This window comes from Crinia signifera, chromosome 7 (genome assembly GCF_055691185.1).
Source record: "Crinia signifera chromosome 7, ASM5569118v1, whole genome shotgun sequence".
NCBI lineage: Eukaryota > Metazoa > Chordata > Amphibia > Anura > Myobatrachidae > Crinia > Crinia signifera.
In genome coordinates, this window is record NC_139223.1 from 108,350,870 (window position 1) to 108,369,632 (window position 18,763).

The window sequence follows — 18,763 nt, forward strand, 5'->3', positions numbered from 1 at the left end:
GGTTCCAAAAAAGGAGTCCATGCCAGAGGCAAGTGGTTAAGAGTACTTTTTGCACCATAAAAAAGAAACTTTAACCCCTTCCCGACATATGACGTACATTTACGTCATATGTCGGTTGCGGGGGAATCAAGCCAGCTCACGGAGTGAGCTGGCTTGAAAGAGAGCAGGTAATGGCTGTATATTACAGCCAGGCACCTGCTCTCACGGCCACGAGCGGCGAGTTCGCCGATCGTGGCCGTTTAACCCTTTAAGCACCGCGGGCAAAGCGCCCGCAGTGCTTAAATAGCTGATCGGAGGGGGGGCGCCCCCCTCCGGCGCCGATCGCGGCGAGATCGGAGGGTGCCGATCGGTTGCCATGGTAGCCAGGGGTCTAATGTAGACCCCTGTGCTGGCCGTGTCAGCATTCCTATTACATCCTGCCTGAGGCAGGATGTAATAGAAAGTGCTGAAAATCACTATGTTCAGCCATAGAGCTCTATGGCTGAACCTAGTACAGGCGATCGCGCCCCCTAGTGGTCAAGTACACTAGGGGGCCTTGTAGAAAAAGTAAAAAAAATAAATAAATAAAGTTTAAAAATAAAAAATAAATAAAAAAATATTAAAAGTTCAAATCACCCCCCTTTCCCCATTTCACAAATAAAAATAAATAAAAAAAATAAACATATTTGGTATCGCCGCGTTCCTAAAAGTCCGATCTATTAAAATATAACATTAGTTATCCCGCACGGTTAAAGGCGTGAACGGAAAATAATTCCCAACGCCAAAACTACGTTTTTTGGTCGCATCGCCTACCCAAAAAAAAATAACTAAAAGAGATCAGAAAGTCGCCCATATCCCATAATGGTATTAATTAAAAAGTACACTTCAGCCCGCAAAAAATGAGCCCTCACCCAGGTCCGTAGGTGGAAAAATAAAAAAGTTATAAGCCGCAGAACATGGCGACGCGACGCAAATTAGAAAAACCGTAAAAGTTGCTATTTTTTTTTTTTGTGGTAAAACATAACGAAAACTATATAAGTTTGGTATCACCAGAATCGTAACGACCCATAGAATAAAGATAACCCATCATTTTAAACGAACTATGAACTCCAAAAAAAGCGTAACCAGCGCAAAATTGTGGAATGGCGTTTTTTTTTTTTTTTTTACCCCACATTGAATTATTTCCTGATTCCCCAGAATATTATACGGTATAGTAAATGGTACCATTACAAAGTACAACTTGTCCCGCAAAAAAAAAGCCCTCATGTGTCTATATAGCCGGAAAATTAAAAAAGTTACGCTTATTTGAACGCAAGGAGGAAAAAAAAAAAAAAATTAACAAAAAAGGCAATGTCGGGAAGGGGTTAAACAACCACCAGTCCAGCTCTACCCAGCAACTAATACTAGTATACACTATGTTGATTCTGTAAATTCTCTCCTGAGTATTCCTAAGGCTTGGCTGCTAAATAATGCACAGTATTTACAGTACATACAACATCGCATTTAGCACCAGCTCAGAGCACTTTTCTGTAAATTTAAGCTCAACCTATATCAATACACAATAAAACATCTACTAAAATTAATTGTAAAATAGTTTTAATTTGGAGACAAAATAAATCACAGATTAAACACTTAATGGGATACAATAGAATTGGAACACATTCATGGCTATAAGCCTGATATTCAGGATACATTAAAAAAAAAATTCACACAACTTAAGAGAATGTTTCAGGAATGTAAACAAATCATTTGCTTATTTTTAACTTTGCATATCAAAATCACGGTGCATTTATACAGTATGAAACACAAGGATAGGCATGACATTTTTACTGCATGTAGATTAAACATGGAACCCCACCCCTCACCAACTGGCTTACAGAAAATAGAGAGAAAAATATCTTTTTTTTGGCTTTTTCACCTGCCCTTTGAGTTCAAACATTCTGCAGAAAGTGTGTAAACGGTGGTAACAATCGTTGCATCTGAGATTCAGCAGTGTTCGAGTTGTCCCTGAGTGGTGTGAAGCTGTCCGCTTCCAGAAGACCTACTGTAGATTTGTTACTTCCAAATGGAACCCAGTTAACAGGTCAAATGTTCAGCAAACTGAATTCACTACATTATAAAAAGTGTGTAGAACAGGTTCAGAAAGTCATAATTCAGCAATGTAAATGCTCATGGTAAAAAAGGTGATTATGAAACATAACAATCTCAACCTACTGCACACTCCCTCACTCCACACAAAGCAATGAGGAAGCCATTCATAAAATTTAGATGGAACCTGTACCCATTGGGAAGAGTCTCTGTTTAAATGAATCAGTGAAATACGTGCTTTGGAGGGCTGAAACCATTTTGTCGGTTGAATCATTATTCAGAAATACTGCATTTATTATCATCTTCTTGATATAACTAACACAATCAGTGGTTGGTTATATTTTAGAGAACACTAGTTCAACCTACAAAATGGTTACTTCCACAGCTCTTAGGAATATTCATCATCACACAGTATACTTTCCCAAGTTTATTAGAATACATTAATCTTTTTTTGGCATAAACATATTATATTGGAAACCTCAGAACATGAAATACTTGATAGTCTATGTAAACTATTATAATATCAATTTAAAAAAAATGTGTTCGGCGCCTTCTAAATAAACTTGGATGATGATTTAATGATGAACTTGATGACCTACAAACTCAGCCAATGACGGAGGCTGTGATGGGTGTGTTTCAAAATAAGCAGTGCTAAGCTGGCAAATAAATGTAGGTTATGCTAAAAAGTTTTTTTTTGTAACCAGCATATTAAATAAAAGGGCAATAAAAAGTTGTTCGCATATTAATTAGGGAATTAACCATCTGCTGCATATAATGTCACTTTTTTACCCTCCATGCTGATGGTTTGAAATCCAGGAATATGGCAGTGTCCACTGAGAAACTAAGTATTTAAGCATTCGATTAAAGCAAGATATCAAATCAATGATATTATACTCAGCAAAATCATTTTTATAGTTTAGATCCACTTTAAAATACACACTTTAAAGGGGCGATCTAATTAGAACACCTGTGCTCCCCATTAAGCACTCGCTGAAATCATGAAAGACTTGTTATAGCAAGAGCAAACTGCAAAAATCACCACCACAGCGAGAAGGAATTCCATCCAAAGTACAGTAGGGAGACACAAATTGCCATTCCAGTTCAGAATATATAGTCATCCATTACTACATTAATGCTTTGATATTTCTGTGTCCATTCATTCTTTAACAGCTTACACAATGCCAATGTTATACTTAAGGTGCCCATACACCTTACAATTATTGTATACAATATCGCATCTCATTGCATCTTGGTTTTGCGATGAGATGAGATCTAGTACAAAAAGTATGTGCTGCACATACTTTTTATACTAGATCTTATCTCATCGCAAAACTGAGATGCGATATTGTATACAATAATTGATACAATAATTGTAAGGTGTATGGGCACCTTTAACTGATAATATACTTCTAAAGAACTGAATAACTCCCAACTGGACCCATTCCATACCTCCCAACTGTCCCACAGCTAATTTTCATATGTTACACCCTAATTAGCATAGACCACACCCCCTTTTCAGACGCACACACAGCTACGCCGCTCGAGTGTCCCAGTTTACAATCTTCAGAAGTTGGGAGGTATGCCATTCCAGGAGGGACAAACTGCTTTATTCCTAAAATCCCTCTTATTTTAAAATTGCGGTCACCTGCAGTGCACCACTTTTCTTATCAAGTAACTAGTTCAACACAGGTAGGGGCAATTGTACAATAAGAGGGAAGTCGAGGAACGAAGCATTTTGTCCCTCCTGTAATGGGTAATTTAGGGAGGTATGGAATTGTGACGTGGCAAGAACAGGGGGAAAAAAGTGGTTTGATTCTCCTTCAAAATATATATTTGACCCATACATCTATTTTATCTGAAATCCTAAGCGTATCTGTCATCTTCAGCAGGTGCTGTTCACGTGCTAGGGACCCGAAAGCCTAAAATCCTGGGATGGACCCCACAATGTCAGAGGCCTGGAAGCAGGAAGAATTTTCCTGGTGCACTGGGATGAGTAAACCAATTGGATATGTGTGCCCTGGAGGCATCCTGGATGTCGGTAACAGTGTAGAGTTGGACCCAGAGTCGACTTGTAAGCAGAATAGCCAGAGTACATTACGGGACCGCTGAATAAATTGGTCCTGGAGGCCGGTAACTGTGTGTGGAGTCTGGCCCAATGTTTGAGGCCTGGAAGCAGGGAGAATAGTCATGGCGCACTGAGAGGGCCAGGTCAGGTATCTTGGGCCTGGATGTCTGTCTTACTGCAGTGCACTGAAGGGAAAGGGTTACAGTTCTTCCTTCTTCTTCCCGAGCTTGACGTGGTCTTTTTCTCTGAGCGATCGTATGAAACCAACAAATCCTGACTCCTGATTTCACAGAAACAAAACAAGAATTACTGACCCTCCCCTCACAATTACCAGCTGTCCAAATGTTAAGCTGTGTACACACACACACACACACACACACACACACACTTCGATTTTTCCCTGTTTTCGATTCGATTTTGCTTATAGAAGCAAAATCGCAATGAAACCTAATCAAAATCGAATAGTTTTAGGACACTCTCGACTGGCATTCGATTTGATGCACGCTCCCGTTTTCTCTATATCGAAAATGCAGCCAAGGAAATATCGAATACAATCCAGTAAATCGAATGTGTACACTGAAATTGATATAGAATCGAATGTAAAAGAACAGATCTAATGGAAAGAACTAATGCCAGATCTAATAGAAAAACTAACCTAATATCGAATCTAAAGCAAATTGAAGTGTGTATACACAACTTTAACACTTACCGCTCGTTCTCCATTATATTTTTCAATAAATTTCCCATAGTTGTAGTAGTTAAAGGTGGGAAACCCTTCTACACCTTCCTGCTTGCACAGTTCCTGGTTCTTCTCTTTGGTGCAATCAACAGATCCATAAGCAATCTGCAAAACAACAAATGAGGGAAGGGTCAGAGGACTGCTATCCTGTCTCCAGTCCGACGTCAGCGTAAAGAAAGAGTCATTCACATCCTACAGTATTAAGAAAAATTGTCTGAATCTGCAAACACAACATCCATAAAATTTACTGGATCAAGGTTTCAGGGCTTGGCTGCTCCTTATTTCCAATCAATTTGCAGAGTAATAAATCATAAATATGGTATATTTGGACCAGTGGCAATGCATAGCAACAAGTGATATTTAAATCCATGCCCAGACATCTCGGAACATAATAGTGTATAATCTGGTATACAGATGGAGCCACACTCATCCATGAGATCACTCTTTACATAGGACTCGTGAGCCTAGGTCGCTATCACCAGATGTAGTAGGCTAGTGGATGAGTGTGCCGCTGTCCATGCTCGGAGACCCAGGTTTGATTCTCTAAGTGACAATGTGTTATATATATATATATATATATATATATATATATATATATATATATATATATATTTTTTTTTTTTTTTTTAATCCAGCATTCATACATACTACTTTACTGTACAGTACTGTATGTTAAATAGACATTTTTTTCTCAAAAAATGCTATTGCATAGGTTATGCATGTACTGTGTATGGGCACTTCTGTACATGCATCTCATTACAGTATTTAAAACACATAGTGGCTATGGGCATAGAGTGAGCAAACAGTCATCATACTGTCCTTAGCAGTCCAGATTCAAGCACCAAGCGGGTTAATAAAATAGTTACCAAGCCTAAACTAAGGCTTCGTTGAAGCCCACATCTATGGAGTGAGCAATGGCATAGGTTTTACATGTCTAAGGGGAATTCTGAAGGTGCATCTCATTATGCTAGTTAAAACACAGGGGCTGCTGACAAAAGGCACAGATGCTGCAGTGATCAACCCTTACCCACACCGCTGTCCAGTTTTGGACAAACCTGCTGTACAATAGGAAGCTGAGCACCTGCAAGCTGGATGGACAATTGGAGCCCCTGTGTGTTTTAAATAGCTTAATGTGTCGCACCTTCAGCATTCCGCTTAGGCATGTAAAACCTAGGAGGTCATTCTTGTTGATTCGAACAGTTTTGAATTTGCAACAGGGACTGATGGTGAAGGTCTTGGTGCAGGCAGCATTTAATTTGCTCGCACAGCAGCGAAATGAGCTGCTTTGAAAGTCAACCAGAATGACCTCCCGATGCCATTGCTCGCTCCATTGATGTGGCCTTTCGTGAAGCCCTGGTTCACTCTGGATAGCCATTTTGTTAACCCGCTCGTACTGTAGGTCATTCATACTGTAGCATAATTCTGTGTATAACCAGTGTAACATAATACTCACGTACAGCAGTGCCCTTACACAAGTGCCTATGCTTTCGATAGCTCCATAGATGTGGGCTACCATGAACCCTGGCTTAAACCCAGTAACCATTTTGTTAAGCTGCTCAAGTCTGCCCTGCTCATACTGTATGTCATTCATACTGTAGTGTAATTCTGTGTTTAACCAGTGAAGCATAATGAGATGCATGTACAGCAGTGCCCTTACACAAGTGGAACCTATACCGTTGCTAGCTCCATATTGTGGGCTCCCTCCCCCCATGAAGCCTTGAATGACACCCAGCAGCCATTTTGTTAACCCCCCTGGCGCTCGAGTCTAGCATGCTCGTACTGTATGACATTCTTACTGTAGCATAAATCTGTGTTTAACCAGTGTATTGTAGTAAGATGCACGGACAGCAGTGCCCTTACACAAGTGGAACCTACAATATGAATCCACAGGTGTCTCTGCTGCTTTTGCGCCGCAGTGACCCATCTCGGGGGAACCGTTTGCGGAGGATAGGAAGCACGAGCATCTCACATGCACCCCATTCTCTGCGAAATTGCTGTATGTATACTTGCTTACTTACAGTATGCCCATAGTCTGTTATAAATAGCATAATGAGATGGAAGTCTATGCAATAGTTTTTTTTGGGAAAAAAAGTGTCTGATATACTAAAATGTACAGTTATGTACAGTACAGTACTTCTTGCACTATATTGCATTTCAATGGACACCGCGCATGCACACGCATTCCGGATTCTTTCGCTATAGCTTTGCATTAGACATCGGACGTATGCGCAGTGGTGATTTTAAAAAGCGACATCGGGTGGATGATTACTGGTATTGCACTCATCCAGTAATGCCATATGCCAGCTGTGCTACTAGGTACAATGTGGCGAGTTAGTGGGCCAAACTGGGCAGGCTAGATGAGCGTGGCTGTTTGTACAGTGAAGCACGCTGGATTCTCCATATTTACAAAGAACAGCATATGGCTTGTGTGCTTGCAGCAAAATGTCTGCTTCAGACAATCACACACAAAAAGGCATTTATACACTCCGACACATTGCAAGATGGGTACAGCTCTGCAGGACCTCCACATGAGAAGCATATACTCCAGGTAATAGTAGAGCAAATCTTCAATTAATGCCAGAGGGTTAAATATCCCAGAAAAGAGGTACCAAGCTCTTCGCTCCTTTCAAACTGAGAGAGCTGATATAGGGGGATATTCAATCTTCAGGTCACGGCAGGCGAGCTTGCTCGCCCGTCGTGACCCAGTCCCGTTCTCGGTCAGCTCGACCGAGAACACGCAGGCGGGATTCAATGTCCCGCCTGCCGGGGAGCGAAAAGGGGGCGTGGCCGCGAGTTGCGGCCGGGAAGTGACGAGATGCAGCCGGCAGCTCCTCACTTCCCGGCTGTTCTCGGCAGAACGAGCCCGACAGCTAGAGATGTCGGGCTCGTTCTGCCAGGAAACCCTGTTCAATGCTGTCGGGGAAGACAGCATTGAATAGGGCCCGTCGAGCATCTCTCCACGGGAGATGCTCGACGGAGATTGAATATCCCCCATAGTCTTGGTGCAAGAAACGCACTTTCGACACTCTGAGACGGTGCCCAAATTTAGTAATCACTTTGTTCCTACCGCCTTTTATTATAACTACCCACACTCCAAGTCCAAGGGAGTGGCAATTCTTTGTACTAAACACCAGACCCCAGAGGTCTCCAAACTTACGATTTGGGAGGCACATAAATGCATTCTGAGGGGGAAGTGTATCCAATGAGCTCTTCATGAAACTGACAAAATTGCGGAGGCATTCTGCTCTTATTATTCTTCCCTATACAACCTCCCCTCTATGGGATGCTTTTACGATGTTACAGAGAAGCGACGTGTGGTTGGTGATTATCTCACTAAGATTGGGTTCCCAAAAAAACTTACCTCACTCGATATTGAGGTCCTAGAGAAGCCTTTAACAATGCCTGAGCTGGCCCAGATGGCTTCACCATTGCTAATTACAAGGCCTTTAAGGATAAGCTACTCCCTTTACTTTTGGAGGCCTTTAACTTGATCTCTGACCTGGCCCTATTTCTCTAGCCAGTCCTTAGAAGCCCACATTACAGTGATACCTAAGAAGGGCAAGGACCCTTCCCTCTGTCCCAGTTACCGCCCCATCTCACTCCTCAACTCGGATGTCAAACTGTTTGCCAAACGTTTGGCTAATAGACTGAAAACCTTCCTCCCGGCCATTATACACAGCGACCAGGTGGGGGTTATTCTGGGCCGCGAGGCTCGAGACAATACCTCTAAAGTCCTTGCCCTCATCCACCAGATATCCAAGACAAAGGCCCCTGCAATTCTATTCATCCACCGATGCTGAAAAAGCGTTCCATAGGATTGACTGGAGCTTCATGTCCAGTGTGCTACAACACATGGGACTAGGCCCTATCTACTATCAACATATTCTCTCCCTTTACCGCAAGCCATCAGCCAAAGTCAGAGTTAACGGCTCCCTCTCTAGCCCCTTCACCATTAGGAACGGCACCAGACAGGGTTGCCCCCTATTACCACTGATTTTTATCCTGTGTAAGGAAGCTCTATCCCTCTCTATTAGATCGAACCCGCATATTTCCGGCTATACCCTTCACAAACGGCAGTATAAACTGGCCCTCTTTGCCGATGATCTACTAGCCACTCTAACTTCCACGACCACTTCCCTCCCCAACCTGTTAGTAGAGTTCCGCTTGTTCGGAGACCTCTCTAATTTCAAGGTTAACTACTCAAAGTCAATTGCCCTCAATATCACTACTCCTCCCCAAATGCTTACTGGACTTAAATCTGCATTTTCCTTCACCTGGCATGACTCCCAACTGAAATACCTTGGTGTAGCCATCACTAGACACCCCACCCCGCGCAACTATTTGAGGCCAACTTCACCCCTCTCTTGACTAAGTTGTGAAACGACCTGCATTCTTGAAGAGCTCGGCTCTTTTCATGGTTTGGGAGACTGGGAGTCCTCAAAATGAACTTCCTTCCTAGAATCCTGTACCTTCTACAAACCTTGCCCATTAGGATCCCCAGTGTTGCTTCCGAGACGTTCAGATTATCATCCGGGATTTTGTATGGGGAGGTAAATGACCGCGCCTGAGACTAGATATACTGCATAGAACAACGTCCAGGGGAGGCCTTAGACTCCTAAATATCCAGGGGTACTACCAGGCATGCTCATTATCTAGAGTCCTTGAGTGGTAAAGGAGAGGTACGCTGAAGCAGTGGGTCCAGATTGAAAAACAGGAGGTGCCTATGCCGTCTACATAGCCCCATGGCTCCCCTCCTAGTCTGGAGCCCACCCTGAATTCCTGGAAGTCCCTGCAGAAATCCCCCTCATCTAGGTCCTCTCCGTATATGTCCTTTCTGGCACACAGTAGCTTCTCCCCTGGGTTGGATCTCAAGGCCTATAGATGTTGGCTGAATGGGGGCCTCTTCAGGGTCAGACAGCTGGTGAGTGGGGGACCAAATCTTGTCCTTTGCTAAGGTTCAGGCAGACTGGAACCTACCTGATGCTGAATATTGGCGTTAACTTCAGGTCTGCCCTATCTCCAATCCCTGGGCCCCTCCAGGTCTGCCCTATCTCCAATCCCTGGGCCCCTCCAGCACTTTCTCTAATTCCCTTACGCCCTTTGAACACCTCTGTGACTGCACATCCCTTCTCTCCCATACGATCTCCATACTTTACAATTTCCTCTTGGACACCAGCAGCAAAATCACCCACTTTACTGTTACTTGGGATCAGTATTTGGGTGAGAAAGTGAAACCAATTGGGAAAAAAAAATTCTGCCTGGCACATGCGTGCTTCCCTAGTGTGGGGGTACACGAGACTCAAAACAAATTACTGTCCCATTGGTACCGATGCCCGGATGTTCTCTCTAAGATGGGTATCGGGGTTCCCAATGTCTGCTGGTGATGCTCTGGGGCTCCGGGCAACCCATTCCACATATGGTGGCAATGTCCCTTCATACTACCCTTCTGGTCTCAGATTTTTAAACTCTGTAGGTCTATACTAGGAGACCCGGTTCCCACAGATCCACTGTTCTGGTTGTTCCACCTCTCCCCCACTCCTCTTTCAAGATACAAAAATCCCTGCGATGCCACTTAAATAATGCCGCTAAGTTGGTCATCGTCCTCCAACGATTAAGGACTGGTTTAAGAAAATAGACTTCTATATGGATATAATTTTGGTTTCTTAGTGCTGCGCTCTGCCTTTCTGAGTATATTGTAATAATTATTGTGCAGCTATATAAATGATATTTGTTGTGCAGTTATCAATAATGGTGCTGTTTATTTACACTAAATTGGAAATCAGGTAAAATACAGATAATTGGTCATAAAGCAAAAATCACAATCAAAATCAAAACAAGCGCTGTAAATTATCTGTATTTTACCTGATTTCCAATTTCCAAACAGCACCATTATTGATAACTGCACAGCAAATATAATTTATATAGCTGCACAATAATTATTACTATATACCCATAAAAGGCAGAGCCCAGCACTAAGAAACCAAAATTACATTTGACTGCACGGATTAGTCATCCGTAAGTGCGGCAGCTAGCCTATGCTAACTCAGTGCGCAGGTACAACAAACCAATACCTTCTATATGGATATGGAAGATATCCTATCCTCAGTGGACGATAGACACACCCAGTTCAGGGATACTTGGACCCGCTGCCTAGTCTTCCGGAACCTATAAAGATGTCATGGTGTCCCAATCCTTTTGAATCCTCCCTCTCCCTGTGACTTGCTAGTCCTTCTTCCCTCTGTTGTTTATTTGTTTATTTTCTATATGTATGTGGTATACTCACTCTATTCCCACCTAGAGCGATCCGGAGTGTTCCCTCCTCTACCCCCCGCCCCCTCCCTCTTCTCTTATCTATACTTTCATTTTACAAATTATTTTCAAATTATACTGGTACAATTTGGTACGCAGATATTTCGACTGCATGACAGTGAAACCAAAGAATGTTTATGTTCTTGTATTTAAAATTTAATTTGCAAAAAAAAGTAGAGCAAATCCAAAATATTAATGAAATACAAAACACTTGTTATTAGCCTCGTTCAGAACAAAATTAGATTATTTTCTATTGCAAAGAGACAGACGCAGCTTCATAAAACATTGCACACTAATAATGTAAGTAATATCAATTCACAAACACAGAACTTTCTTTCTTAATTATTGTTACTTGATTGGTTTCAGATAAGTACATAAAACTCATTTGTTCAGCAATTGCAATGTAACAAGTTGGATATAAATGTGTCAGTGGGTACATTTAAAGTTTTAGACGGTAAAAAAAAGCAATAGTTTTTGCATGTAATCGTCAGATCATATCACCCCAATAACTCAAAAGCTAATGTAATTAAACCTCCAACAAATGATCCTAAGAACACATTATTCTTGGCTATTTGCTGACTGAAATTAATTTCCAAAGCAGCCACTTATCAAAAGAGCAAACACAGATATTATTCTCTATACAGAAAAGTATGTTTGTATTTTATTTCAATTTGCCTGGAGAGGGAATTTACATTTAAAATATTGGTACTTGTGTATTATCAGGGCACCCATTACGTATTTTACCTAGTGGTGTATTGAGAATACCAATACAGCACTATGCTGGCTACATAAACTACGTAAGTGGCTCTGGAGCCCTAAAAATACACAATGCTTAATATCCCCACTATACAAGTCATACCCCCAGTATCAACGTTGGCGTGGAGCGGATTTTATAAAGTGTGGCGAGCGCAGCGAGCCCCGCTGACTCCCCAGCAGTCGCATTCAGTCCCCCTGCTCCAGCACTCGCCATGGACTCTGTATGCAATTAGTGTAGTGCCACTGGGGGGAGCAGGGAAACCATGTGATGTGGCACTACACTAAATTACGTACAGCGTCCGCTGCGAGTGCCAGAGCAGGGGGACTGAATGCGACTGCCGGGGAGTTACCGTGTATCCCGTAGATCGACGTGGTGCCCAGGCCGGAGTAAAGTAAGTATAAACCACACCACCCTGCTGCCTCACCACCCTGCTGCCTCACCACCCTGCTGCCTCATGTATTATCACAACGCCGGCTACGCTGACAACGTTGTTAAATGTTAAGATGATTCCAGATAATTGTACCCAGTTTGTGAGCCCATACTAAGGACCTACCTTTCGATCTTCTTTGAATTCCTCAGCTGCTGTAGTGAAATCAGGAATTGAGGTCTTGCAATGAGGACACCCTGCAAAGTAACAAGTGACGGACACGTCAGAAGATTTTCTACTTGCTGAATTCACATAATGGGAGGTCAGTATATTAATCAACTGTATTGCAACTTGTGGTATATAGAAGTAACCAAGATATATTAGATGGGAAGTGAAAACACATACATATAAAATATATATATATATATATTAGATATATATATATATATATATATATATATATATATATATATATATATATATATATCTATCTATCTATCTGAGTGCCGCTACACAAATGTATATTGTGTCTGGACGGCGGGGCACCGGGACCAAGTTAACCAGGCTTTGAAGAGTGCTGGCTCCATTTGTGTGTATATATATATATATATATATATATATATATATATATATATACAGTATATATCCCCACAAGATAGATTATATATATAGATTATATATATATATATATATATAGGCTGTCAAGACGATGTCTAGAAATCGTGGTGCCTTCCTTAAACAAGACTGTGACCATACAGCTTGTGTAATAGTGTGTGTTTGTAGCGGCAGCACTCACATAATAAATCAGTCAGGAGACTGAGCTGTGACCGTTCAGTCTCCTGACTGATTTATTGCGTGAGTGCCGCTGCTACAAACACATATATATATATATATACATACATACACACACATACATACATACATACATACATACATACACACACACACATACACATATATACACACACATACATATATACACACACATACATACATACATACATACATATATACACACACACTACGTACATCCGGCGCTGTTCAGTCAGCTTTATACATACAGTACTGTAGGCATTCTAACACATCACATAATGAAGTTCCTCATATGACAATTGTTCAGACTAAAAACCCCTCTGTAATATACATATACCAGTAAAGCCCCAAATAAACCAGAAGTGTTTGGGGATTTCAGTGTAATTGACATACTGAAATCACATAGGGGCTATAACAAATAACTAGATCCTGCCATTAATTTGTAAAAAAAAAAAAAAAAAAACCACCCAAATATATAGGTATATCCTGTAAAAATCCTCACTTGCCACAGCTGCAATTGGCAGTGAGGTTTGAATGTGTATCAGCTTTATGCAGGAGATTCCATACTCTTAACCCTTTGAGGGCAAAGTTGCAAAATATCATCTAAATATGCCAGGGTCATAGTTGAGGAATATGAATCACATTAGTTTATTGCCATAAAATGATCTGAAGTCAATATACAGTATTAAAGTTTAGTTAAATATTGTACCAAAAAAAGACCAAATCGTGGGAGCGACGCTAGCATTTTTAGTGGTGACAGCCCGGAAAATCCATTGGAGCTGAACGGGAGCCAGACCGACCGCGAGGAGAGGGTAAGTAGGAGGCTGTGAGTGAATAGAGAGGCAGGAGGGATCCCAGACAGTTTAAGTGGGACGGCACTTATGGCAATACTGTTAGCCAGAACACCCACTTCAGTAACCGGAGTCCCTGAAACCGCCGGAGATCAGCAGCGGTCGGCTCACGCAGTCTCCACACACGTGCAGCACCAGAGTAAAACATTTCTAAAATTGTTTCTCTCCCTTTCGTCTGTTTGCTAGCACAGGGTAACAATAAGACATCAGGGAGCACAATTTATTAAGGGACAGCATGCAGCCCGTTGCATGATCTCCATACCACATCTCTTCTGTTTCACACAATTAAGCTTCAATGTGAGATAAAGCTAGAAGATACTGTATGCAAACAGCAATGAATGATATATACAGATGGTGGAAGGATTATAGGGTCTGTGTTCAGATGTTTGGGATTTGCAGCAAAATGCAGTATATGGATTATGCAGTATAAGCAAATAAAAAGAGAAATAGGGGGTCCTAATGAAATGAGGAAACCAATGTAATCAGAAAGGAAATAAAAATATGTTGTTTGTGGAAAGCATGGAAAACTCCTTTAATGATCAACGTCATTTCTTATCAGACAACTTTAATTGGTTTGTATTTTGCCTCCTGTATACCAAAGATAGTTCAGGTCTATGAATGAAATAAATGTTTACAGTAAGGGCTGCCATCAGAAATGGTGGGGCGGGGAGTGACAAAATTGGCAAGCCCCCCTCCCCTTTCTCAACACCTGGAATGCCTGGTGAGACCTGTGTCGGCAGCACTGGTCGCACTACTCAACCTCCACATTGCTTCAAGGGACAAGTTAACTTTCTTTATGATAAAATATGCTTTGGGTCACCACCAAGTAGGTTGACAAGCATTAGGTCGACATGATTTTAGGTCGACATGGGTTAGGTTGACATGGGTCATTAGGGCGACATGGGTTTTATTTACTGTTTTTTTGAGCCAATATGTGCCGACAGGCAGTATTTCATGCTCTACCATCCACTAGGGCGTGGTGAGAGAATAAAACAGTGTGCCGAGCGTAGTGAGGCACCGTGCCCAAAGCATGGCGAGCGCAGCAAGCCATGCGAGGGGACGTGGTGGTACGTTTCGGTGTCCATGTGGACACAACATGTGCCGATAGGTGGTATTTCATGCCCTACCATCCACTAGGACATAAGGGGAAAAAAAAATGTAAACCCCATGCCCATGTCGACCTTATGACCCTGTCGACCTTACCCATGTCTACCTAGTGACTCTGTCGACCTAACCCATGTCGACCTTCCTGCATGTCGACTTAGACACATGTAAACCTAATGACTGTCTAACAACTTGCTGGTGACCAAATGATCCGACTGGAGTCCCCCCTGCGTACACTATTACAGAGCAGTTTTGTGATGTATCAGTAGGATACACACTGGCGGATATTTCTGGCTTTCAAATGAATGGCCGATATAAGATGCACATGTTGGCAGGGGCTAAACAATGTAATTCCCAGATACTGTAGAACGTATAGGTTCTGCAGCACGGCCAAAGGCTGATATATCTGCAGATATACGGGCAGACTTGCTGCAGAGATTTTCAGTGACTGACATCACAGCTGGGTGGGCACATGTATATGCCTGCCTAGATTGCGCCAATGATCAGTAAGTGTGTATGATTATCAGATGGGTCAGGGAATAGTCAGTACCATCAATCTGTTGTCCTATTGTGTGTCCAGCATAAGGGTAACATGCCTATACTAAAGTCATCTGAGCATGGAACCCTTATCTAGAAAAAAAGAGTTATGTTAGGCTTACCATGGTTAACACCTTTTCCTCTTGGTCCACAGAATTCAAATTCGGATGTTCGCATTAGGATGACCGAACACCAAAAGTTAATCTTCTTAGTCCTAGGATGCTCCGGTCCTACATCCCATTCTCTGACCCTAGGACTGCCGTTTTGTACAGACGCTCAAGGCAAGAGCCAGATAGGAGAAAAAGACTGGTATATAAGACTGGTATATAAAAGTACCAATTCTCACACCAACATAGAGATAGGAGAAGCTTGTGACTAAGAGGAACTGAACTACAGAAGCCAGGTGTGTTCATGGATCCTATGGACCTGGAGGAAAGGGGGTTAACCATGGTAAGTCTACCATAACTTCATTGTTCCTCAGCAGGGTCCATTGGAGGAATCCAAAGGATTCATATTGGGGATATCTCTAAGTAGTAATTTAGGCCAGGGTATGCTCCTTAGCAGAGAGGAGAACCATGTGACCACAGGACGCATCATGAGAAGAAAAGGCATAAAACCTTGAAATTTAGTAATCAAGGACTGAGTGGCAGTTTTACGGAGTGGTCCCACAGAAGCGCCATGGTGTGCTGCCTATAAAAGGACCTACAGATCGAGTGTGCAGAATCAAAATCCGGGACTGGAAGATTTGCTCTCCTATAGGACTTGGAAATAGACATGCGTAGCCATCTAACCTGGGTCTGTTTAGTGGCTGGCCATCTACGGCTATGGAGTCCAAACAGTACAAACAGGAAATCTGTACATCTAATAGAATGAGTGTGTTGTATGTAGATCTGAAGGGCCCATACAATAAGGAAGCTTCTCCATCCGAGATGCCAGAGGACTGAAAGGCCGGAACTACCTATTTCCTATTGGAGGTGGAATTTAGAGACAAATTTTGGATATCCCTGTTTAGTCAGAAGAACTAAATTAATGTTGTCCTTGATTTTAATGGAAAATCAAGGACAACGGCAGGTCAGATCGTCTAGATCTGAAACCATACGGGCAGAGGCAATAACCAACAGAAACAATGTTTTTGCTGTGAAACATTTTAAATCAACTCACTGCAAAGGCTGGAATGGTGGACTCTATAATGAGTTGTGTACCACACTAAGGGGCCCCATACAGGACTGATCCCTGGGCTGCGAATCTTCGGAGCCCAGCGATCAGGTAAACGCTGCCATGCACAGCCGAATTCCCACCCATGTGCATGCCCGTATTTTTTTTTGCAGCCATGCACATGATGGGAAAACCATTGGCAATCACTCACCATTTAATGGTTTTCACCTCTGTTCGCAGTACTGAGTAAGTCAGGGCTTAAGCGGCGCTGCAATGGCTATAAGGAGAAGAAAGCTACTGCTGACGTCAGCGGCCCTCCCTCCCAAAGGCTGGGAATGCTTGAGTTTTATGGGGCACTTCCAGAAACTGCTGGGATACCGCTCCCAAACAGTCGCAGGGATGGCTCACACATGCGCAAACCTTCCCACCCTGGTCTCATCTGCAGCCCTGAGTTCAGATGTACAAAAAGGAAAAAGAACTGACTGCGCTTACATAAATACTGTGGTGATAAATTTCTAATTCTAAAGAATGGTGAAAGTAACCTTCAAAAGATATTAAACATATTTTTTTATAATTTGAGAGTGAATATACTAAAATACATTAGCAGCACATATTAAAAAAGGTTTTGTAACCTGAAAATCATGGCAAAACATTATAAAGGGAAAATTAGTTAGAAGAAATAAGTAAAGTGACTGAAAAAAAAAAAGTGTCCATACGGTACCATATAAAAAATTACCAGCTGGATGTATGATCTATTGTGAGCCGTTTGGATCCGTTCCTATTATGCCTCAATTTGAAATGACCTGGATGGCAGGGAGGTATTCCAGCTTGGCTTTGTGGAGTATTAGGCCTCCTGCTGTTCCTTGACGCCAAATGTATTTATCATGGGCTGGAGTGGAGTGGTCTCCCAGTATAGTGGCCAATGTTCGGTCTGGAGGCTGGTCCGGTCTCTCAGGGCATCAAGCAGCTTTTTAGTAGGAGTCTGGTACAGTTCCGATGTAAATTGGGTCATAAGATGCCACAGTCACAGGAGGAACAAACAGAGGCTGTATGCGAAGCTCGGCAAGAAAGTGTGCACATCTGGAAAAGAGGCGTTTTGATGTTGGAGTGGGGAGTGTGGAAACCGGGACTTTTAGTGAGGCCAAACACAGGACCTTATTCTAGTTCACTCTTAGAAGCAAATTCCTTCTTAGCTGGACAAAACCATGTGCACTGTAGGTGGGGCAGATGTAACATGTGCAGAGAGAATTAGATTTGGGTGGGGTTTTAGTTCAAAGTGAGATCTATATTGCAGTGTAAAAATAAAGCAGTCAGTATTTTCCCTGCACAGAAACAAAATAGCTCACCCAAATCTAATTCTCTCTGCACATGTTACATCTGCCCCCCTGCAGTGCACATGGTTTTGTCCATCTAAGAAGGATTTTGTGAGAAAGCGTGAACTAGAATAAGGCCCATAGTCCCAAGTCCAAACCGGAAGTGAAGCCAAATGTGGGTATTGAATGTTCTGGCAGTAGGCATACCATATTCGATAGTAAAGACAGGAAACAACAGGTTCTTTACCTAATCATTGTCCGAACAACCACCGTAGAGACACCCTTAGACAGTCAAGCTAGATCTGGGTGTAGACAAGGCCCTTGAGTTAGTAGGTCTGGACATAGAGGCAGTGGAAAAAGGATGGTCTACTGCGAGTCTCTGCAGGTCTGCGTAACAAAATGTACCTGGGCCAACCGTCTCTATGAGAATCAGCAGTCCGCCATAATGTTTGAATCTGCGGATGACACTGGGTAGCAGAGAACACGGAGGGAAGAGATATGCCAGCCTGAAGTTTCATTTAATTTTAGAGTATCTGCAAATGCTTTTTGGGGGTTTCTTGTTCTGTATGCGAACATGGAACCTTTTTGTTGTGACTTGAGGACATGAGGTCCACATATAAAAGGCCCCTATCACCACTCATTCCTCATTGTGCTGCTGGGACAGGAATGATGCCCCCTGCGGTTAG

General features: G+C 42.4%; 1 protein-coding gene across 1 annotated transcript in view; it reads right to left on the minus strand.

Annotated features, from left to right (window-relative positions):
* Nucleotides 1-1,558: 1,558 nt before the first annotated feature.
* The window catches only part of PDIA5 (protein disulfide isomerase family A member 5), a 111,441-nt gene continuing 94,236 nt past the window's right edge, over nucleotides 1,559-18,763 (minus strand). Inside the window, exons 15-17 of the mRNA XM_083153602.1 lie at nucleotides 12,491-12,561; nucleotides 4,842-4,976; nucleotides 1,559-4,412 (exon numbers count right to left, since the gene is read on the minus strand). Coding sequence (XP_083009728.1) covers nucleotides 4,332-4,412; nucleotides 4,842-4,976; nucleotides 12,491-12,561 — 287 coding nt within the window. The 3' untranslated portion in view covers nucleotides 1,559-4,331. The remainder of the gene's footprint in view (nucleotides 4,413-4,841; nucleotides 4,977-12,490; nucleotides 12,562-18,763) is intronic.